Raw genomic sequence first — 21682 nt, 5'->3', positions numbered from 1 at the left:
GAAGGAGCAGCGCTCCGAAAGCTAATGGTATTTGCTGCCAAATAAACCTGTTGGACTTTAACCTGGTGTTGTTAAAACTCTTACATTGGCTGGAAAAACAGCTTTCAAATGGCTTAGCTTCAACATTCAAGTATTGGACAAAGGAATTTCACCTAAACATTAATGTCAATACACTGCAATCACACAGCGCAATTTCACCCAAAAATGTTTACAACCCATAAACAATATCAACTTTAACGTGAATAACCTACTGTTTGACTACATTTACCAGCAAGTATTGGCTAAATTGAAAGAGATACTGGAAATCATGTTGTCTGAAGGTTTCAGAGAAAGACTAAATGCGGGATTCTCTAGCTGTTCACACTCCACTACCGCTGCCAGTGGGGATGGAGAATTCGGCACTCAGCCAAATCTCTGTTCTCTGCAGCAGGATGGGAAGCAAGGTCGTAGAATCCAGCCCTAAATCTTAAAAATATCCAAAGTGTCAAGGCACTGGTACTCTTTTGTGTTATATATTATTTAATAGAGGAGCACTTTGCCACTTAATATTAGTTTCTAAATAGATCTACATATTTTGCATATGGGGATTAATTTTACAGATATTTACTTCAAGCAGGAATCTTCAGTTTGAAGATGTGAGTATCACAAGCAGACATTTATGGCCCTTCCTCACATATAGTGAGAAGTTGACAGTGGGCTGCTTTCTTTAACTTCGGCGTCCGTGTGGTAAAAAGTATTCTTTGTAGAGGTTCGTTACGACTTAGCGGCTTGCTAGGTCACTTGAGAGGATATTGAAGAACTAAACACATTGATGGAGGACTGAAGTCACGGGCCAGAGAGGGTAAAGGTGGTAGGATTTCTTCCCTAAAGGATATTAGTCAATCAGTTGCATATCTAAACAACCTTTCGGCTTTCTGAGCATCGTAACTGATTTTACTGATGCCTTCTTTTTATTTCCTGATTTTAACAATACATAATTCAAATTCTCAAACTTCTATGTTGGAATCTGAACTCATATTCTCGGAATCACTAATCCAGGTACTTCTGCAGGAACGCATATTAGGAAATCCTATGTATGCTATCCATGATTGCCATCCAGAATTGACAGGAAATAGTTGAGTTTGTATCCATAACTTCCCAACATATATACTTGATAGTCGATGCACCCTACTGGTATGCGTGATTTTGTGCAACTGACCCTTTATGCTTACTTTAACTTTAAATGTATTAATTTGTTCAGCATTGTATCAATCAACCGTTGAGAAATTTGAGGCGTAGGAATTTTAGATATGGTACAGTGATACAAATGGACAGAAGAAATAAGAGGCTCTAACCTTTTTTGTCCCAATGACCATTCACTGGTCTTACCGGTATAATTAAAGTATGAATGGGTAGAATGTAGAGGAAGAAAATGTCTACAGACATAGTTTAAAAAGCTGCTATTATGACAACTTACTCAAGTAAGCCTTGAGTTTACCTTATTTGCATTGGACCATAACTCACGACCAAGGATTATGCCTGTCATTGTCAGTTTCAGACTCGGTTTTTAGACAGCTGGCTGTGTGCATTAGTGCCCATGGCGACAAACTATAAACTATTTGGAATGGATGACAGGGAAATGTAAAAACAATTGTAATGTTCCACATGTTTAAATTTGAGCCAGTTCTGTTCCTGCCAAAATCAATTCAAGTTTGCCCACATTTAAGTGCAATCAGAGCAGATAGCTCAAGCCAGTGAAGAAGTTACTTTGCAATATCACAATTTGCTGCTCTTTAATACTCTTTTGGAAATTGGAAATCAGCAACATACAGGACTATATTAGTTTCTATTGTCTAGGAATATATAGATTATTGCTAGGTGCACAGGTTTGTTTTATAATTTCTGCTGTTGGACATTTTTGCTCCCCATTTTCCAATCCTAAATTGTACAGTATTTGAATAGCTGGAATAAAATTCTGAATAAAATGATGTGGATAAAACAATGTACCTCAAGAAATTATAAAAATCTTTCACCAAACATTGAGATTGGTCTAATTTAATCTCACACTGTCAACAGGTCAGGCAGGGAAATTAAATGTTTCCAGCTCAGTAGATAACTTGCATTCTCAAATGGACAAAAACATTCAATTAAACACAGGAGCAGCCTGAAAATTAGGGTGTTGGAAACCAGGAAAGTGCCACAAATCCTCTAGCTTTCATAAAACACTCCTGTCCCAAAGAAAATCAAGGATGGAGGGTAGAGTAGGGGCAGAGTAGGTGGAGTTGTACTCCAGGGGTGATATTGAACCCATGTTTGCCATCCATGTGAGTACTGGTGGGGCGTCAGGATCCAGAAGTTGCAGTGCTCGCCAACACGTTCGCGATTTTGGATCTTCCCCACCCCTCACCAGCGGCGTCATCAGATTCACGCCCTATATATGAATTTGAATGGATTTAAATGTTATTAACCCGCCCCCTCGCCAGATATTGACCCCCACCCCTGCCATATACTGACACATTGGCATGGTTTACAACAGGTTTACACAGACGTGAACCTGTAATGGGGGTCTCCCTGGGGATTATGTTTACTTTTGCGCCTATCACAGTGGCCTGGCAATGCCTCCTGGAACTGTCCCTTGGCACAGGTTGGCACTGCCTGATTGACACCATGCCCATGCCAACAGTGGCAACCTGTGCCAGGGGGTGGGCCCCAGTGGGAGGCCTATGCTGTGGGGGAGGGGGGGTAGTCCATGTATATGTGGTGATGATGTAAAGGGTATGTGGTGATGGCCAGGAGCAGACACAGGAGCTGGAGATGCCAGCTATGGTCGTTGGGGAGCGGGTGGGAGGATGGAGGTGGATGCCGGCTCAGACTGTGGGGGAGGGGAAGACGTGGCTGATGATTGAGGTAAGGGACCAATGATTGGAGTGGGGAGGGAAAATGTGATGATCGGGGGGGTTGGTATTGGGGGGGAAGGGGCTGATTATTGGGATAATGGGGCTGGTGATCAGGTGGGGGGGAAAGAGGCTGGTGATCGGGAGGGGTGTGGTGATCGGGGAGGGTGAAGGGGCTGATGATTGGGGTAGGTAGTGGTGAAGGGGCCAATGATCGGGAGGTTTGTAAGGGGCCGATGATCAGTGGAGGGGGGGGTGGTAAAGAACTGTCGACTCCAATCAGGTGTGGGTAGACCCTGAGACATCCGTGGTGGGCTGGGGGGAGGTTTAATCAGGTTACAATTGGGGCACCCTTTACAGATGGCAGCCAGGTACTGCCAGCGTGTTGAGGCCCAGTTTCCTTATGTAATGCGTGAAACTTTTTTTTCAGCAGAATGTCATCAGATCTGGAGAGAAACACACCGGTTTTCTCACCGGAAACAACACTGCCATTTTTTGGTGATATTTCACCCTATATCTGACCTAAAGGGTATAGCAGTAAAGCTGTTATGTTACTGAACTAGTAATCCAGAGACAAGGGTTCAGAGCCCACCACAGCAGCTGGGGAATTTAAATCCAATTAAATCAATCCAGATTTAAAAACTGGTATTAATAATGGTGACCCCGGAACAACCATATTTGTGTAAAAACCCGTCTTAGTTCACTTGCGCCCTGTCGGGGAAAGAATCTTCCATCTACACCTGGTTGGATTTATATGTGACTCCAGACCCAAGCAAATTGGCTGACTCTTAAACGAGTCAATGTCATATAGCTTGGCAGTCCACTCAGTTATTTTCAAGTAGGTGCGTCACCACTACTTTCTTGAGGACAATTAAGGAATATGTATATACACACAAATTCTTCATAAATTAATATAGATAATTAAACAATAGAAGGCCAGCGAAGCATGGTTTGTTTCTTTAATTGTTATATTATAGGCACAATAAAGCATAAATGCAAACTTTTTAATTAACAATGTTTATGTTATTTTTTCCCCTACTTTATATATATTCCTCATCTTAAAAGCAAAGGAAACCTCTATCTGATGTTAAGATGCAGTTACTATTACAAGGGTAAATGTGGCAACACATTTTCACACCGCAAGCTGCCACAAGCTGGCAATGAGTCCATTGGTCAATTTAATTGTTTCCGATGGTGTTATTTCTGAGGGAGATTTCAGTGAAAGAACTGAATATATTCCTGCTCATTGACTAATATCCTTGAGATCCCCACCAAAATCCTTACAGTTAGAAACATAGAAAAGTTACATTGCAGAAAGAGGCCATTCAGCCCATTTAATCCCACTTTCCAGCACCTGATCCATAGCCTTTCAGGTTTCAGCACTCCAGATGCAAATCCAGGCACCTTTTAAATGAGTTGAACATTTCAGCCTCAATCACCAACTCAGGCAGTGAATTCCAGACGCCCCCCATCTTCTGGGTGAAAAGCCTCTTCCACATGTCCCATCTAATCCTTTTACCGAGCAGCTGAAATCTGATCATTGACTCCTCAGCTAGGGGGAAACAAGTCTTGTATTCCTGTACACCCTGTCGGGGCCCCTCATAATTTTGTACACCTCAATTAGGCCACGCTATCCCCGTATCCCCATGCAGTTACCACTTAACCTACACATCTTCGGACACTAAGGGGCAATTTAGCCTAGCCAATCCACCTAACCTGCACATCTTTGGATTATTGTATCTAATAATTCACACTTCGCTTCAACTAAAATGTCTGCATCATCCCTCTCCTTAGTGAAGATGGAGACAAAGTACTCATTGAGAACCCTGCCCACATCCTCTGAATCAATCCACAAGTTACCATGTACATCTCTGACAGACCCAATCTTTTCCTTTGTTAACAAGCAGGCCACGTTTAACATCTCACCCTGAAGGACAGAACTTCTGACAAAGTAGCATTCCCTCAATACTACACTGGAGTGTCAACCCTAGAGTGGGGCTAGAATCTCTCATTTCTAGTAGAATTGATACTTTAGGGCATTCCAAAATTGGCCACAAGTATTTATGAAAAAACAAAATTATTTGCAGTCAATTTTTAAAACGATGGAAAATATTATATGAATGGGATACCGCTTCAATCTATTACTGTAAATGCAAATTATATCTTTATATCATAAATAAACTCAAGGTATGAAAGATCAATTTACCCTTCTTCCAGCCTCGTTGTTATGCAGGTTCATGAATGTCCTGGCACTATCATATGTTCCTTTCTGATAGATCTTCTCCCTCTCCCTGGCATCCACAAACTCCTTTGCAAAACGGTAGCCATACTCTACGTTATCTCCACAGCCACCCCATAGCCAGTCACGTGGTAAATCCTTGGGCCGTGTAGTACGACTGCAACCACAAGTGGCAAGCTCCCCTTCACGACAAGCCCGGCTGATAGCATGCACCACTCCAGCAGCGGAGATCCCATAGGTGAAAGCAGTCTCTCGGCTTCCTAATGGAAAATGGAAATGATATCAATGCAGGAGAGTCAATCAATCACTTTGTATTTTTTTAAAAAGCATTCAAACTCTGTTTGAAAACCTAGTTCCTACATATTTGTGGAAGCCCAGAAGGCTCTCAGTAGTTGGAAAGATGTAATAATCACACACATCACGTGTCATCCAAACAAAGGAGAAGACACTACCCTACTAAAATAGTGCTACATGCCTGACTCTCTCAAACAGATTGCAGTAGGGATCTGCAGTATATTTAAGATTATGTTGACTATTTCTAGAGTATTAGCAAGAAATGCTGTAATCTAGATCTTCTTGGGGAATTAAGACAAGTGAAAATGAAAAATAGAATCTAACTGAGCTATTTGTAATCTTGTTCTGTAAATCCTTTGAAAAAAGTAACAAGCATTGCTTTTGTAGGATAGAGTTACATTACTGTTGGCCATCATGACCATGGGTTACCGCTACGAGCATAATCGGAGGTCCGGACACAAATGGCACTCAGAACTGTGACACTTTTAAGAGGTTGTTTTGCTCAAGTTCCCATTCAAACTTATTGGCATATCACCAAATGTACAAACAGCCAATCAGGCACTGTTGTAGAACTTGAATATATTTTTAAATTATTCGCATCAATGAATATTTAATGTATTTAAGAGTGGTAACCGTGTGGTAACTGAAATAGCTTGTCTGTTAGGTAGAGAAGAGCTGCACGAGGCCACATGAGGAATAAATGCAGAAGAAGTGAAAAGAGACCACGAAGGATTCCGGGTGGATGCATGCAACTTGAAGGCAAGCTGGATCCTTTGCTTTCCAGCAGGCCAAAACTGAAAAGCAATTAGTCCTGAGAAGATCTTGCCAGTGGTGCTATGCACTAGCTAAGGTTAGAGTGAGAGAGGAAAGTAATAGAAAAGTACCATAAAATATACAGGAACAGACATGAAGCGATACTCCGTCATTATACCAGCTTTTGCACATGAGCAATGGGTGATATTTGTTCTGATTTTTTCACCAGATTTTCACCAGATTCTTTCACCAGATTGGGCGGCATGGTAGCACAGTGGTTACAGCTGCTTCACAGCTCCAGGGACCTGGGTTCGATTCCTGGCTTGGGTCACAGTCTGTGTGGAGTTTGCACATTCTCCTCGTGTCTGCGTGGGTTTCCTCCGGGTGCTCCGGTTTCCTCCCACAGTCCAAAGATGTGGGGGTTAGGTTGATTGGCCATGCTAAAATTGCCCCTTAGTGTCCTGAGATGCGTAGGTTAGAGGGATTAGTGGGTAAATGTGTAGGGATATGGGGTAGGGCTTGGGTGGGATTGTGGTCAGTGCAGACTCGATGGGCCAGATGGCCTCTTTCTGCACTGTAGGGTTTCTATGATTCTATGATCATGGTTTTTAACTGTAAGGAAAGAAAAGAGCTGGCGTTTTGAGTCCAGATGACCCTTTGTCAAAGCTAAAAGCCACTTTCTATGCATTTTAGCTTTGACAAAGGGTCATCTGGACTCAAAACGTCAGCTCTTTTCTCTCCTTACAGATGCTGCCAGACCTGCTGAGATTTTCCAGCATTTTCTCTTTTGGTTTCAGATTCCAGCATCCACAGTAATTTGCTTTTATCCATGATTTTTAACTGGTTTCCACTTTGTATTAAAACACAAAACAGGAACTGAGGTTTAAAATACGACAAAAAATTAAATCCATGGTCTCAATGGGCACTGGCCAAAGTTGGATAGGTGAACTACAACTGAAGGTGTGAAGAACACAATGCCTGCCCACGACTAAGAGTGCTGCTAAACTGTCGTTTTCATAGGCATGATTACGCTGGGGTTAATTAGGATGAAAGGTACCTTGAACATACAACCTGGTTCCATGACAGTACTAGAAGCCAAGCTTCCCACATCTTATAAAAGAAAGACATGCATCTATATAGTGCGTTTCATGAGCTCAGAACATCCCAAGCAATTCACAGTCAATGAGTTACTCTTTTTGAAGTGTTGTCACTGTATTAATGTAGGAAATGTAGCAGCCAATTTGATCACAACAAAGTCCAACAAACAGCAATGCAATAATGACCAGATAATCTGCTTTAAGTGATGTTGATTTAGGTATTTGAATTGAATTATAGAATCAAGTTAGCAGACTTGAAGACTAAATAAATGCATGTCTGCATGAAAGATTTTTTTAAAAATCTCATTTCAAACGTAAATCTCTGGCAGTTCGAGCATGTCTCTTCTCCTGATGTGGTCAGCCCAAAGCCAACCCAAAGCCAGATGAAGACTCAGCTGTCATTGAACCACAGACTTTACCCAGTGCAACTGTGCTGCTCTAAAAAATTCAACATGCCCCCATCAAGTTGTGAAAGAGATACAGAATCCACGGGCAGCATTTTACAGCCTCACTAGTCCCGAAACCATAAAATCCCACCTGAGGTCAACGGACCTTTCGATGTTCACCCCACGCCCGTTCCGATTTGTGTGGCTGGTGGGGCAGGGCGGTAAAATTCTGGCCCCCATCTTTGATGAAGTCAAAAATGTTGAAAAGATTGGGTTTAAAACAATGAAATTAAATCATAAACTCTATATCTCTACCGCTTTTTGCTAATCTGTGTCTTCAACTAGTAACCGACTACTAGTAAAATAGGCATGTCTACCCAGATGCTATAAACATTAATACTTATACCAGCAAGAAGCTCAACTCCGCATCTGCACATGCAAAGATTTCTCCTGCGATGAGGTTGTGATATGCTAACGATATAACATGGGTCTTGCTAGTTATAAACTGTTCTCAGCACATATTCATCTTAGAGTGATAGCATGGTAGCAAGTTATATCTGACAAGGTCTGCGACTGAGTGGAATATTTGAAATTGCCTGATGATATCAAATGAGTTTGTTTTAATCTAAGTATGATGGCCCATTGCTTGTAGTCAGTTTATGTCTTTACTTGTTTTGCTGTATTTTTGTGTTACTAGAGGTGCTGTCATTAAGATTTCTTTTTCTCGTGCAGGACTTTGTGGAAATTTAAAAAAAATAATCATTGATACAAATGCATCAGATGCTTTAAAGGAAAAAAAAATGATAAAAAGCAAGCTGCTTTTAATAAGAATGGAAAGGCTTTGGGAAATTCAAGCAGGAAAATAACAGGAACTGAGTGAACAAACAAAAGATGCGTCAATTTGTCTATTTCTTCAGTGCAGTGAAAAAAATATATACTTATGCAAATATACACACAAACTACAATTTCTAACACAACATGCATTCTTTTGGGGGAAATGTACCTATCTGCATGACCCTGCCGAAGACAGACGTGTTGTCAACAGTGCTGCAGTTCCACCGCCGATGTCTGAATTGATGTTGGCATTCCTTGATGCCAGTCTTGGCGCCCTCTCCAATATACTGCATGTGATCCCGGTACAGCTGGCAAAGCTTCTTCTGGCCTTGGGAAAGCCCAGCCAGCTGACTACACAAAGGCTGGGCTCCCATAATGTACACCTCTGGGATTTGAATGGGATTCATGGCTAAAGACCTGAAGTGGGGGAGAAAAAAAGGATTTGGTAAAATTCACCATCATTTCAATCGTTTCAAAGGACGACTTCCAAACATGTTATGATTTTGGCCAGAGAGCTAAATGAAAGGTGTAGACATAATCTATGAGGCCTACAAGGGAGAGGTAGCAAATGGTGAAGATAAAAGGTACTAAAATCATTCGGGATACTAAAATTAGTGTCACCTGCAGCAAGGCAATGTGTGAAAATTGATTCAGTTGGTGTACATTCGGAAAATAAATATTAAACATTTGAAAATTAAATACATTTTAATAATTGGAGGTTGTTGGTGAACATTTTTATTCCTCAAATATCCTTGCTTAAATTCATTCCGTGTGAAAACAACAGCTGTAATATTCCAAAGTGGATTTGGAGTTTTTTTTACAGTTCAGATTGAATTACATAAATTAACTCGATTTAAATCCATTTTCTTGCAGCCAGTAATAGTTGTTCGGTGTATTAATTCAACATTGTCAAGGTGTGTGCTATCAGTATATATTTCAGGCCACTGCAACAAATCGGCTCTGAACAAACAAAGTAACTTTAAGTATTAAAGTTATGTTCAGTTTTGTTAGTTAACTGGTACTTTCAAGTCTCGGTGTGAGGAAGGACATTGAGAAAATGAGGGACTATCCCACCACCGACCTTTTTTCTCTCTCTAAACTCTACCGTGAAGTTACAGAAGACTTCGTTCAAGAGGAATTCACTTCCGTGGTGTGACAGAGTCCCTGAGAGGACAAGCATTGAAAAAACTCGCCTGCACAAGGGAATCCCTTCATTCTGTCAGTTACTTCTGAAGTCCCCCGCTAACCTTCATAACTGTATCTCTGGACAGTTGGAAAATGCCAGGAGCCCGCCACATTGCAAAATGTAACGCATTGTGGCAACATCCGCCTTAGTACCCCAGACAGACAGCTTTCTAAATGTACTATCTCTGGAAAAACAACTTCGGGGAGATGGGAGACTGGATTCCCCATTTTTAAAATATCTATATAGCAGGAAATGAATGTTCTTTGCTAGGCAGAAGCCGGTAAAATGGACCTCACATCGAGATAAGTATACAGGGACAGACTGGTATGGATGTCTACATGTGTATACACGATCACACCAGAGTGTTTGCACGGGTTTGCCCCAGATTGATGCAGCTCAGATTCACATATGAACCGATGAAGTTTATACTGAACACATATTAAGATTATTTTTTAAAACGTGGAACTCACCACCAGGAGTTTGCTTCCACCAGGACCTGCTTGCAGCCCGATAGGAGAGTGGCAGTGACCAGCAGGTATCTCCAGGCCATCGCACTTTTTAACGCTGAATAGACCGCTCCTGGCGCTGTCTCTCCCCCACTCTGCAACGACACAATTCATAACCCAATGCACATCAAGGAAGCCGGGGAGGACACAGACAGAGAGATCCAGAACAATGATGACTAGTAACACAATGATGTTAACTTTAGGTGAAAAGGTGGCTCCCTATGTTCAAGGACCATCTCTAATCTCCTATTGGCTGACCAACAATTACACTAGCTCGCACACATCTGGTACAATTTACCAGATGTGTTGGGATCGCTGTAATTGGCGGGCTATTGCAGTCCAGACAAGATAGTCTTAAGAAAGATCATTTGCTTATGAAGTTGCTGGAATGCCTCGATGGGGCAAATGAAGAACGCAATATTCCGTGCAGAAAACATTAACGTGACCTGATCTTAGCTTGCTTCTTAATAAATCACACTTAGGCAAAGCGGGCTCTGTAACACTGGAGAGCTGATGCCGTTCTGAAAAGTATATAATACAGGTAAACATTTCAAATCCCTAAACATCCTCTGTCCTGTTTGCATTCAGACTGATCCTGCACCGGGTTATTTTTTTGGATCATTTTCAAATATAGCCAAAGTAACTAAACGAAAAGGGGGAGAAGTCTCCTTAATTATTCTCAAAGGAGGTGATTAATTTACGTGTAAATATTAGCCAAGAGGTGGTGGACTCCCAGTTTGGGTTTGGAGTTTAAAATCATAAGAGATGGTCATCGGAAGGGATTTGGCCGACGGAGTTCTCCAACACCCCCTGAGTCATTCGAATCTTCCGAAAGCAATATACATGGGAAATAATAATTGTGCTTTAGTGTCGGCGGCATTGCCTGTCCGCTTTGAAGCTTGCAGGCTACAAGTCAGGTCGGCTAGGTGAAGTGACCCAAAATTAGGTGGGAGGCTGAACAAGTCTCTATTCTCCAGGGCCGAAGTCATTAGCCGGTCTTGTACAAGGCGTGGGACAGCTAGAGACAGAAGCCGCTTGATTCCATAGCAAAAAGGTTAAATAAATGTAACAAAAAACATGTTTCTTTAGTTAATGACCATAATAATCCCCTTAAATGGATGAGTACGAATTCAAATAATATTTCCACAACTGGATAAGGATACAGTCTCTACTTTCATAAACGAATTCTGATAGTCAATTAAGGATCTAATTTTTTTTAAAGGCGAAGGTCGACGTGAGATTCTTTAAGGCTTTGATTGCCGTCTGGGCTAACCAGGGATGACTGAAGACTTGAATTCGTGTCTCAACTGAGGCAGCATGTTCCCCCCGAGAAGAAACACTTCCCTAACAGGTGGCAAGTACCTAGAAAATCTTGCAAAGTCAATACAGGAGGTCATCCAGCATCACTTCCCATCGCTGATAAGATTTATGTATGGCGGAATGGGGATGGGGGGAGAATTGATCTATGGTGATGGGGCGTCACGTTTAAGTATTAACCACCCCCCCTCCCAAAAAAAGCGCAACAAATAATTTTATTAACTTTCTATTGTGCAAACACGTCATGTCCTAAAGAAATCCCTGGGATGTGCTGGTGGCAATCGAATTTCTGGAGAATTCACTGCCGTGTTTGCAGTGGATAGAACATAAAATTCAATATTACATTCAAAGCTTTTCCCTGCAGACTCGCAACCGGGCTGACACCCTTGTGCACCAATGTTATTAACGGTTGTGAATTCGAATGATGCACATACTCATTCGGGAATACAATCCGCCGTGCCTCTCACTCGGAGAATAGTTTATGTTAACGGAGCCCAAATTTATCAGTTGAACGCAATAGAAATCAACTCAGCCTATCTCGCTGCAGCTGGAGCAGGCAGTGACAATCCACACAGCGTGCACCGCATCCGAAACACAAAACATCGCTGGGACAGCAAATTCTCTAAGCAACCCTCGACATTTGGCAAGGTCGGAAAAAAAGGTCATTTTATTGACCAAGTACTCACCCCAAAATCTATCTAGTTAGTGCGAAAGTTAAGCCAAAACTTGAGGGGGTGCGGGTTCTTTCATAATTACTTTATTCCCTGCAACTTTGTCGACCCCTGAGTTAACTGTCAAAACTATGAAATTTCTAAAGTGTTTTATTTTCGACAACGCCATATAAGTGCTTCCGTCACCAATGTTTAATCAAATCCGACCATACAAACATCTGTTCCCTATGTTAGCAGGCTGTAGTGCAGCTAACTTTTTTTTATAAAAAATCCTAAATAGAAACGGCACCGCGCCCATCAATTAAAGACCCCTTTTTGTTCCCAGCCTGGCTGCATTCATGTTTCCAATTTCAGACTGCACTGGTTTCTACAGGAGTTGCACAACTCCTCATGCTGCTTTCTATTGGCGGAGCATGATATCAAATTGTTAGACATAAGTTTTCATCGACAATTTACATATTCTAACATCTCATTCGACTTTTGGCAGGCGGCAGTAGGCGTTTTCTAATTCTCCCCATCTCGGGCTGCACGAAATCAAAGTTAAGTTGTGCGAGTGTGTTGGGGGGGGGGGGTCCAATATCTAGGTGACATTTCAAATGTTTGGGTTTCGACTGAAAACACTCCCACTAAGCAAACAAATGGACTGAAGGAGCGATCCACTTGCAAAGGAAAATATTTAGCTTGCTTGCCAGATCTGTGCACACGGATATGATTGCATTGATCTCCCCGTTCTGCTCCTGGCGTGAAAATATACCAGACCGGTTGCCAATCGACCCAACAATCGTGGGAACGCGGCAGGGTAATAATGCAGCGGGGCAAGGTTAGCAAGAATGAGCCCCGTTAACTGGGGAGGGAATCAAATGTGCGGCTACTATTGAATGAAGACAGAGGCCCTCACACTCAGATTAAACGTGTCTGGTAGCCTCTCATAATCTGTAATGGATACTTGCAATTTATAATAGGATTTTGAATAATGGAATTGGTTGCATTCATCTCGCCTCTATTAACATGTTTCTCTTAGTATATTAAAGGTAATGCAGCTGATACACTCCCAAAAACTTCAAGACCGAACATTATTCTGCCAAGAGATTAATTTTCATTCTACCAACGACTAAATAATTAACCTCGCCTGTTGTAAATGTGCCCTGATGTGCTATAATATAGAATATTAAGGTAACTGGGTCAGGGCCTCCTCTCTCAGTTCCAAGCATCCCCTGATTCAGCGGCCCCGCAAATCAGCTTTCAGATTAACCCAAGAAGAATCCTGGATGAAGGGAACCTTCTGGGATCAGTAACAGGGAACACTCCATGGATTCAAACGGGGACGTTATGCCTCATATCATTTTACAATGCCGCCTGGTTTGGTTCAATCGGCAATGGAGAAAGAAGCTATGCAGCAAATAGGTCCTCAACAGGTACACTCTGGAAATATTGCCAAGCTGTAGAGAAAGTGGAGATTGGATATTTCAGTCCCTCCGCTTGCATGCAGGATTTAATAAAGTATACTTTCGGACAACTGTCATTTGGACAAAAAGAAGCCATCTGGAGTGTTACCAAAGAATAGCCAGTCTAAGAATGCCATTGTTGTAAGCATCTCTATCAGATTCTCCTCCAAGGTAAAGACAGCTGCTTGCGTCCAGAAATTCATTGGCGTTTCTCCACCCACTTTTCAGATATTTGCGGGTTAATGAAACGGCCACAATAGTGTCTGGACTGGTTTCTTGCTTGTGAGGGGCAGAGGTGTGCTTATCCTCTGTGCAAAAAAATATAATACAAAGAATCTGTCAGCAGCTTACTTCTTATTTCTTCACTTATTGGCCATACTGGGGAGATAAGTGGAATGTTGAGACTTGGCATTTGAAAATTCGAGATGTCAATAGCATCACTTCAAAACTGCCAAAACTGTAGTTGGGCATTTTGTATCGGTGTTAAAATATTGCATTGGATCAAGAATTCTAAAGTCCACTGAGAATGAATTCTAAGAAACAGTGATTTTCATAGCAACTAATTCGAGCAAAAGGGCATGCTAAAAGCGACTGGATAGCAAGGTGTAAATATTGAATCAGCTAGTTCTCAATTTAGATAGAAACAGAAAGTTTTACAACTTTTCTAATCTCGAGCGTTCCTTCGTTTTGAGGAACACGCTCTATGCGCATAATATGTGCCACAAACCACAATAAAGCTTCAAAAGTTAGCTCTGGCTCCCATTATTTCTGGAGATAATTGAAAGTTCTCGAAATAATTTCCGAAATAAAGTGTGAACTTTAAACCAAGAGATTACGATAACATTGAACAATTAACCAGAGCCCAGTCAATGTAAACCTAGCAGGGGAAACTCCTTTTAAATGGGGGAGAGTACAGCCAACTGTGTGATCATACACATAGATATAGTGTTAAAATTACAGGATTTATTAGCAACTATACATACAGTTAATGTTCAAATACTCAAAAGGCAAATAACACCCGCCTTTGATCGCAGTGGCGAAGTCCGATTTAATCATTTGAGGCGTTGAAGTTAAAATTGGCCTGATAGAAATGAGCTAACGTTGCGGCCTCCGGAAAACATCTGCCAGGGACTAAACATTTTAAGGGTTACTTTTAACAAACTAAACTCACCCCGAAGGGAACCAAATAGGTTATTTAGTGGCAAACTGACATTATGGCTCCACAAAAAAAAAGAAATATAAACATAACACGACCAAGCCTGAAATGAAACATTGGTCAATTCACTGTCAGGGTTCTAGATGGTAAATATAGAAAGAAATCCAATTTCACCGGTTCTTGGTTTTTTTTCTCTCTGCGGTTCACGTCAAATTCCAATGTTTAGGCCGATAGATAAAATGTTCTGCGGGCCCTGTGCTGCTTTTTATGTTTTATCAGTGAAATATTCAGACTGCAACCTGATACACTAACAGATGATAGGATTCAACGGAGTCAACCGTCCTTCCCTTGGCTGTGTGATGGTAGATAATCGACGCGAGATAAGCGCACTACCGCTAGTAGTCACAATATTTGTTTATATAAAATGTACTAAGTGCACTTAGGACATGTTAGGGGAGCAACAAAAAGTTGTGTAAATATCTTCGCGAGCAGAAATATTTAAACAGGAAACCGTTCCGATCTCATCAGCTGGGTGGAGGTTGCAGAGCACACTCCGAAGCACTTCCCAGAGCCCTAATTTACACATTAGGACCAGGGGGAAATGAGAATAATGACTGACAAGTCAGACATCGAACCAAGAATTATTTACACCTACATGGTTCGGATAAGTCGTGCCTCATAGTCATCGGTTTCATAGTGGAGAAGCAACAAGTTATTACAAGCCCACGGACTGCCACAGGAACTGACGACCCCTTTGGATCCCTGCTACTGTTAAATTAAAGCGCATCCCATCCCAGTGACCTGTTAGTTTTGTTTTATATTCTAACAATGCAAATTGTATCAGTTTTTCACTAGATGCCTTTTTTTCTTTAGAAGGGGAGAAGTGGGGAGAGGGGAAGGAGAGAGTCGGCCAAACACCTTTTACCGAGTTTGTTGTCCCTGTCCGGATCCCAAACATGATGGAGCACAGAGCAACTTCACCTTACAACCACACGCATCAATCAGCAAGATGTCACAGACTGTTCATTTATCACCGGGCCTGTCTCCAGTCGCACTTACTGATCTGAAAATTCCCATCTCCAAAGCCAAATTGAAAAAGCAATATCAAAACCATCGGTCTATGTGTTCGCCGAGGTGCCGGGAAAGCGAGAGGCGCTCAGCTATCAAGGGAGGAACTTAGTGCGGTTACCAGCCAGCCACCACTTTGTACAGCTCGGGCAGACGGCTGCACCGCAACTCACAGTGAGTGGAAGAATGAGGTTTCCTCACGATACAAACTTTACTTCCGCCACACGATTACATGATAACGATCAAAATAAGAGACGTGAATTCAACCGTATTCATTTGGGGTTTTTTTTAATATATGCAGGAAAGTTTTCAAAGGACATCCTGCGGGGCATTTATTTACATTCCCTACAACCATTTCTTTCATTCTTTCGCTGTTGTTGAAACGCGTGCTCATTTTAACAGCACAAGGCTGGAGATGAAACTGGCAGAGCAACTTGGGGATTTGTGTTCGGTCTGAAGCACTCAATCTATTTAAACGAAGCCAGAGGATCTGAATGAGAAATTCAGGTGGCTGTCAGAAATTTAGCTTCAGAAGTGTGGCACCTAAATTCCACGCACCCCCCCCCCCCCCCCCCAAAAAAAACCAAACTTCCCGTCAAAGTCCTTTCCGTCCTTTCATAATCAGCTTGGAGCTGGGACTCCAGACGTCCTGCGTTCAACGCACGGGGGCTCCCTTTCCTCTGTAATGATCTAGCGGGAGGGAGAGGGATACCTCCGAAAACAAAGCACCTCAATTCCACTGGAAGCCGGAGAGGGCACCGAGAGAGTTTCCACTCTCTCGCCACCAACATGAAAAGGTAACAGTCAGCTGCACCAAACCGGCGAATTAAACTCAATAACTATTTTTCAAATTCCATTTTTTTAAGGTAGGGGACAGCAGGTTGGATCAAGTCGATATTTCACACGGCTTAAACAGGGGTACGGTTTTAAACATCTCTGTAACCGCTACAGTATTCTTGTTACATTGCATTCTTCCAATAGTCCAAAGAGACCGTTTCGACATATGCAGCATTAATCATTTTAAGAAGCATTTTAGAAAGACCTCTCCCCCTGTGTCGTTCTAACTGTTTTTATAAAACTAAACATTTCTGGCAGATACATTTCTACAAAGTTACTGGAATGACCAGTTTCACAAAATAGTCACAACGTCAAGAAAAGAGTTAAGGAGCCTGGAGTAGTCAGAGGGATGTGATGTATTTACATTCACAAGACAAAATAAACAAGTCTCAAGTATTGTTATAAGTCGGGACAATAATCTTTATTAAAATTAATATGCAAAGCCATTGAACTTTGCAAGCAGCAACTCGCCAACGGGAAACTCAAAATTGAGATGTTTTTTTGTTTTTAAAACATCTTTTTTGGAGTAATTAGTCTCAACCGTTCAATTCCCACCAAGAAAAATCCCTTGTTGGCCATTCACTTGGGATTTTGTTTCCAATTTACAACGGTGGTGGTGGCTGGGGGGGGGGGGGGGGGGTGATAGGGGGTTGAGACAAGATAGCCATCACTATTAACACAAGTCCCAAAGTCAGAGTTCATCGCGCCCACTAACATCCACTGTGTAAGTCTCTTCCAACAGCAGAGATCCCCCCCTCCCCGCAAGCCGCCAGCATTACACTCCTACAGCCCGCAGTCATTGACATTCGCTCTGTTGCAAACTCCGGGAATCTTGTACTCTGTTCTTTTCCCCTCCGCCCCCATGTTAGTGCCTCCTTCTCCTCGAGGGATTCAGTCACACCAGCCAATTACAACACGTCATTCCGACCTATATTTCTGATCAGATAATTTATCGATTCCATTGACAACCATCGCCCACCCCGCCCCCATCAACCAGTTTACTACTTCGGGCACTCGGGACTACCATTCGGTTGCAATCCAGTCCTGTTAAGAAGATCCTGTTAAGAAGAGAAATTCTTGATTTCTCGAGGAATTAAGGGCTATGGGGAGAGAGCGGGTAAATGGAGTTGAAATCAACCATGATTGAATGGTGGAGTGGACTCGATGGGCCGAATGGCCTTACTTCCGCTCCTATGTCTTATGGTCTTATGATCCCTTCTTCCTCTGCTCAGGAGAAGGCCACTCGCCACTTTCACACTCACGCCTGAACCCCTCTAATTTTGGAGATGTGGGATTCGTTTTGTGTATGTTCAAAGTGAGGCGGTGAATTTAACAAATCAAAGTTTTTAAAAGTTAAAGTTTTTATTTATTAGTCACAAGTAGGCTTGCGTTAACCCTGCAATGAAGTTGCTGTGAAAATCCCCTTGGACACTGGAAAGATTAACGGTCCGGCTAAAATAATAAGAATTGAAATAATAATGCAAAACTGGCGTCTGTAAATAAGAGCTCGGGGAGTGAAAGCGAGAAGCTGCTTCATTGGACGGTTTTATTATGTTTTTGCTCAAACCATTAGCATTTAATTCGTGATCACCCGGAAGCCTTAAAAGACAAACTGCCTCAACATCCGAAAAGCAGAGAGTCTCAATTGTTCGGGAAAGTACCATTGCGCTGTTTATAGTGCGAATGGCCAATTCCTTTCATTCAGTTCAGTGCAGTGGATTGATTGAACAGTCAGTGCTTAGACATAATGCTGGCGGTTTCCTGATAAATGTGGAATCCCAGCCACGCCATGTGCGCAAACTGGGGGCAATCTTGCATTGTAATCTTTTGCATCGCTTTCTAAATGATTTTAGTTTTAATCTTGTGAATAATGTCCTTTTTGCAGGGACAAGTCCGAATCCACCACCTTCAAACGCAACCAGTCCATCTCAAACTGCCAGAAAATCCGGGCCTTGCCCCTTTACCAAACTTTTTTGCTCGGGGTTTTAAAAGTACCGTGGCTTTTGAACAAGCTCGTTTCTTATTTTTCAATCTTTGCCAAATCACAGAGGCGCTTTCACCCGCGCCCGGCCGGTGTCAGCGAGTACTGGTTGGGGGTGAACAAGTCCTCAACTCCGCTGCTCATCTGAGACTGGCGGACGGCTAGATTTTCTTCGGCAATTCATTAAAATCGTGAATTTGACAAGGTTGTAAACCAAATCAGACTGGTTCTAGTCAAGGATTGTTCGAGTCTGTCGAAAAGCTGGGAATTATTTTACAGGGAGCAGTTCTGTGGCGTTTGGGGGGGGGGGGGGTTTACACATTCTTCAAGCGGCAATCTACCAAACTGACAAGAGTCTTCCTCCTTAAAATGTGACTTCAAATCACCGCTTTGATTTCAACCTGATGTCTAATGGGGGAGTAAAATGTTTCTTTGTCTGAGATTCACCTCGTTAGGACACACTCCCTTGGCGTTTTAACGTTAACTGTGACATTTTGAAACCGTTTTTTGACCTCTCTTTGGCTTCTCAGCTGGAATGATGCCGTGTTTAAAAATATTAAATTGAGGTATTTTTTTTCGGGGGGGCGGTGGAATGAGGCTATCACATTGAAGGCATCTCCACACTAGATGGAGCTATACACCGTTTGACGACCGAACCAGTTAGGTCCCAACCCACACAGATTGAAAAATATATCTGCAACATTTCAAATATTTAACATGTAATTAAACACACACTCCGTGTTTTCATGTCATGAGCAAGTCCTGTACAGCCAAGAGAAGTGGAACATACACACCGCGTGTATAGTAATATCTGCACTGCCCAATGTACATGTCCAAACTGAAACAAGTTCTTTACTGGACTTCGAATCATGTTGTTGTTATTACATGCTGTCCTATAAAAATAGGCTCAATTATTACAATTAAAATTAATGAACCTTTGCAACTCCTGAAATAGTCTTAGTGAGGGCTTCAACGTTACATCGAGCTCTCTGATCTGTCCGCGTACAACTTCTAAAAAAGCTACTTTGTGTTAGCAGTGTACAGTACTGAAGCGAGAACCCTGACTAAAGTTGGAATGGACACACAAGAGGCAGAGATTAATTCACTATTACAGCCTGTTAGAAATGGTTACCACTCACACGGTGACTACACGCTTACTTATACAAAAGCCTCGGTTGCAATAGTTCCTTATTGAGAGAATAACAAAACGTACATCTCCGTCTAAAACAGAGCCACGAATGCTGCAGCAGTGTCAAGGCAGACAGACCTACCCCCATATTTCTTTGGCAAAGCGGTCACCAAGTAATCCAAGATTACAGTATCAAGCAGGTAATTCCTCTGCAGTGAGCTTGTGCTTAAAGTCTTGATCCCCTCTGTCCAAAGCGTGAAAACGGGTTAAGCACGAGATGTCCTTGGCGAAAGAGCTCCGAGGATCAAGGCGATGAAAAAAATTGGCTTTCAGATCGAATGATTTAAACCCGGATCAATGAATTAAGCTTTTCAGCCGCATTCCCCTTTTTTTTAAACTGATGCAGGCGGAGAATACCGCCACTCTTCCAAGGAACGAGGGCTATTTACAACAATGTCCATCTGCAATAGAAATAATTAGTGCTACTAACAAACTGTGGGCGTGATGTGCGGAAACACTTTGGAAGAAGTAAGATATTCAGCAACAAGATGCCTTTGGCCAGATCGTCAGCAATAAACTTCCAGTGCTTCACCCAGCCAGCCCCCCCAGCAGACACACAGACACACACTTGATCTCTGCTGGCACAGGTTTCAGATAGGCAAACTTCGGCAAGATTTCCTTTTTCTCCCCCCCCCAACAAGTCCAAATCAGATTTTTGCTCGAACTTTGAGTGGGGTTTGGCAGCCGTATTCTCCACCAGCCTTCCGAGCTGTTAGCAGAGCGAATTGGCGGAGAGCAAAGTGTCCTGCGAACATGGTTCAAAAGTCCTTTCTGACATTCTGAGTGAGGGTTGTGGTCAAGGAGAGGGAAGACTTGGGAGGATTTTTTTTTTCTGTCTCTTCCTCCCCCCACCCACCCCCAACACCACCCACACCCTGATTGCAGCCACTAAATGTTTCCTGAGCTCCTCTTGCGGCTTCAGCCTTCAGATTTGTAGCAACAGCGGCAGCAGCAGCAGCCCTTCACATAAATAAATCCTCTGGTGTCCTGCAGCATGTACACACACACAGCAGCCTGGCTGGAGACACACAAGCACAGACTGGGCTGGGTCATTATCCACAGGACCGTGCTTCCTTCCTCGCTTCTCTCTCTCTCTCCCCTCCGCTCTCACCTGTCCGCTCTCATTCTCACTCTGGGCTTTTCCTCCTGAACTCTGCGGAAAAGGCTTTGACTCCTCCCGCAGGCAAGCCGGGGCCCGCGCATGCGCCGCGCCCTCGCCTACCCAACTTTTTTTTGGGAGGGAGGGTAGGGGGAGTTGTGTTTTTTTTTAAAGCTGGCATGTCCCATGCCCACCACCAAACAAACACACTTCAACATCTGTTTACCGAAGATTCTCAATGATGTTTTTTTGCAGGGCACAGATAAAACTAGAAGCTATTGAGGCGTGAACAATGTAAACCACAACAGTGCTGAATGGAGCTTACAGTTTCACTCATTACAATGGGGTGTAAACTGTAAACAGCTAATTATAGTGTTTGTTACGAACCAGCCTAATCAGGAAAATATGTGTTATTGCTGATTTAAAAAATAATGCATCCATGGATTTATGTTTTGGTGCAATAGGGAAGCTACGGGAAAATATTAAAATATTTAAAAGTCTATTAGATTAGAATTTCTGTTTTGCTGGCATACTTGGCTAACATTTTGGTTTGATTTGATTTATTATTGTCACATGTATTGGTATACCGTGAAAAGTGTTGTTTCTTGCATGCTATACAAAGCATACCGTTCATAGAGAAGGAAACGAGAGTGCAGAATATAGTTACATTTGATTTGATTTATTATTGTCATATGTATTAGTATACAGTGAAAAGTATTGTTTCTTGCACGCTATACAGACAAAGCATACC

At 42.4% G+C, this 21682-nt stretch overlaps 1 protein-coding gene across 2 annotated transcripts in view; it reads right to left on the bottom strand.

The window, feature by feature from the left end:
* wnt5a (wingless-type MMTV integration site family, member 5a) overlaps positions 1 to 20966 on the bottom strand; it is a 37712-nt gene extending 16746 nt beyond the window's left edge. Inside the window, exons 1-4 of one of the 2 annotated variants that reach the window (XM_078209615.1) lie at positions 19915 to 20966; positions 10133 to 10263; positions 8646 to 8893; positions 5080 to 5372 (exon numbers count right to left, since the gene is read on the bottom strand). In XM_078209615.1, the coding sequence (XP_078065741.1) occupies positions 5080 to 5372; positions 8646 to 8893; positions 10133 to 10263; positions 19915 to 19920 (678 nt within the window). In that variant the 5' untranslated portion in view covers positions 19921 to 20966. Of the gene's footprint in view, positions 1 to 5079; positions 5373 to 8645; positions 8894 to 10132; positions 10264 to 12171; positions 12251 to 19914 lie in introns of those variants that run through there. The other variant, XM_078209616.1, reaches the window with a different exon arrangement.
* Positions 20967 to 21682: the final 716 nt, after the last annotated feature.

This window comes from Mustelus asterias, chromosome 3 (assembly GCF_964213995.1).
Source record: "Mustelus asterias chromosome 3, sMusAst1.hap1.1, whole genome shotgun sequence".
Taxonomy (NCBI): Eukaryota; Metazoa; Chordata; class Chondrichthyes; order Carcharhiniformes; family Triakidae; genus Mustelus; species Mustelus asterias.
Note: the sequence above shows the minus strand (reverse complement) of the source record. Positions and strands in the feature narration are given on the sequence as shown.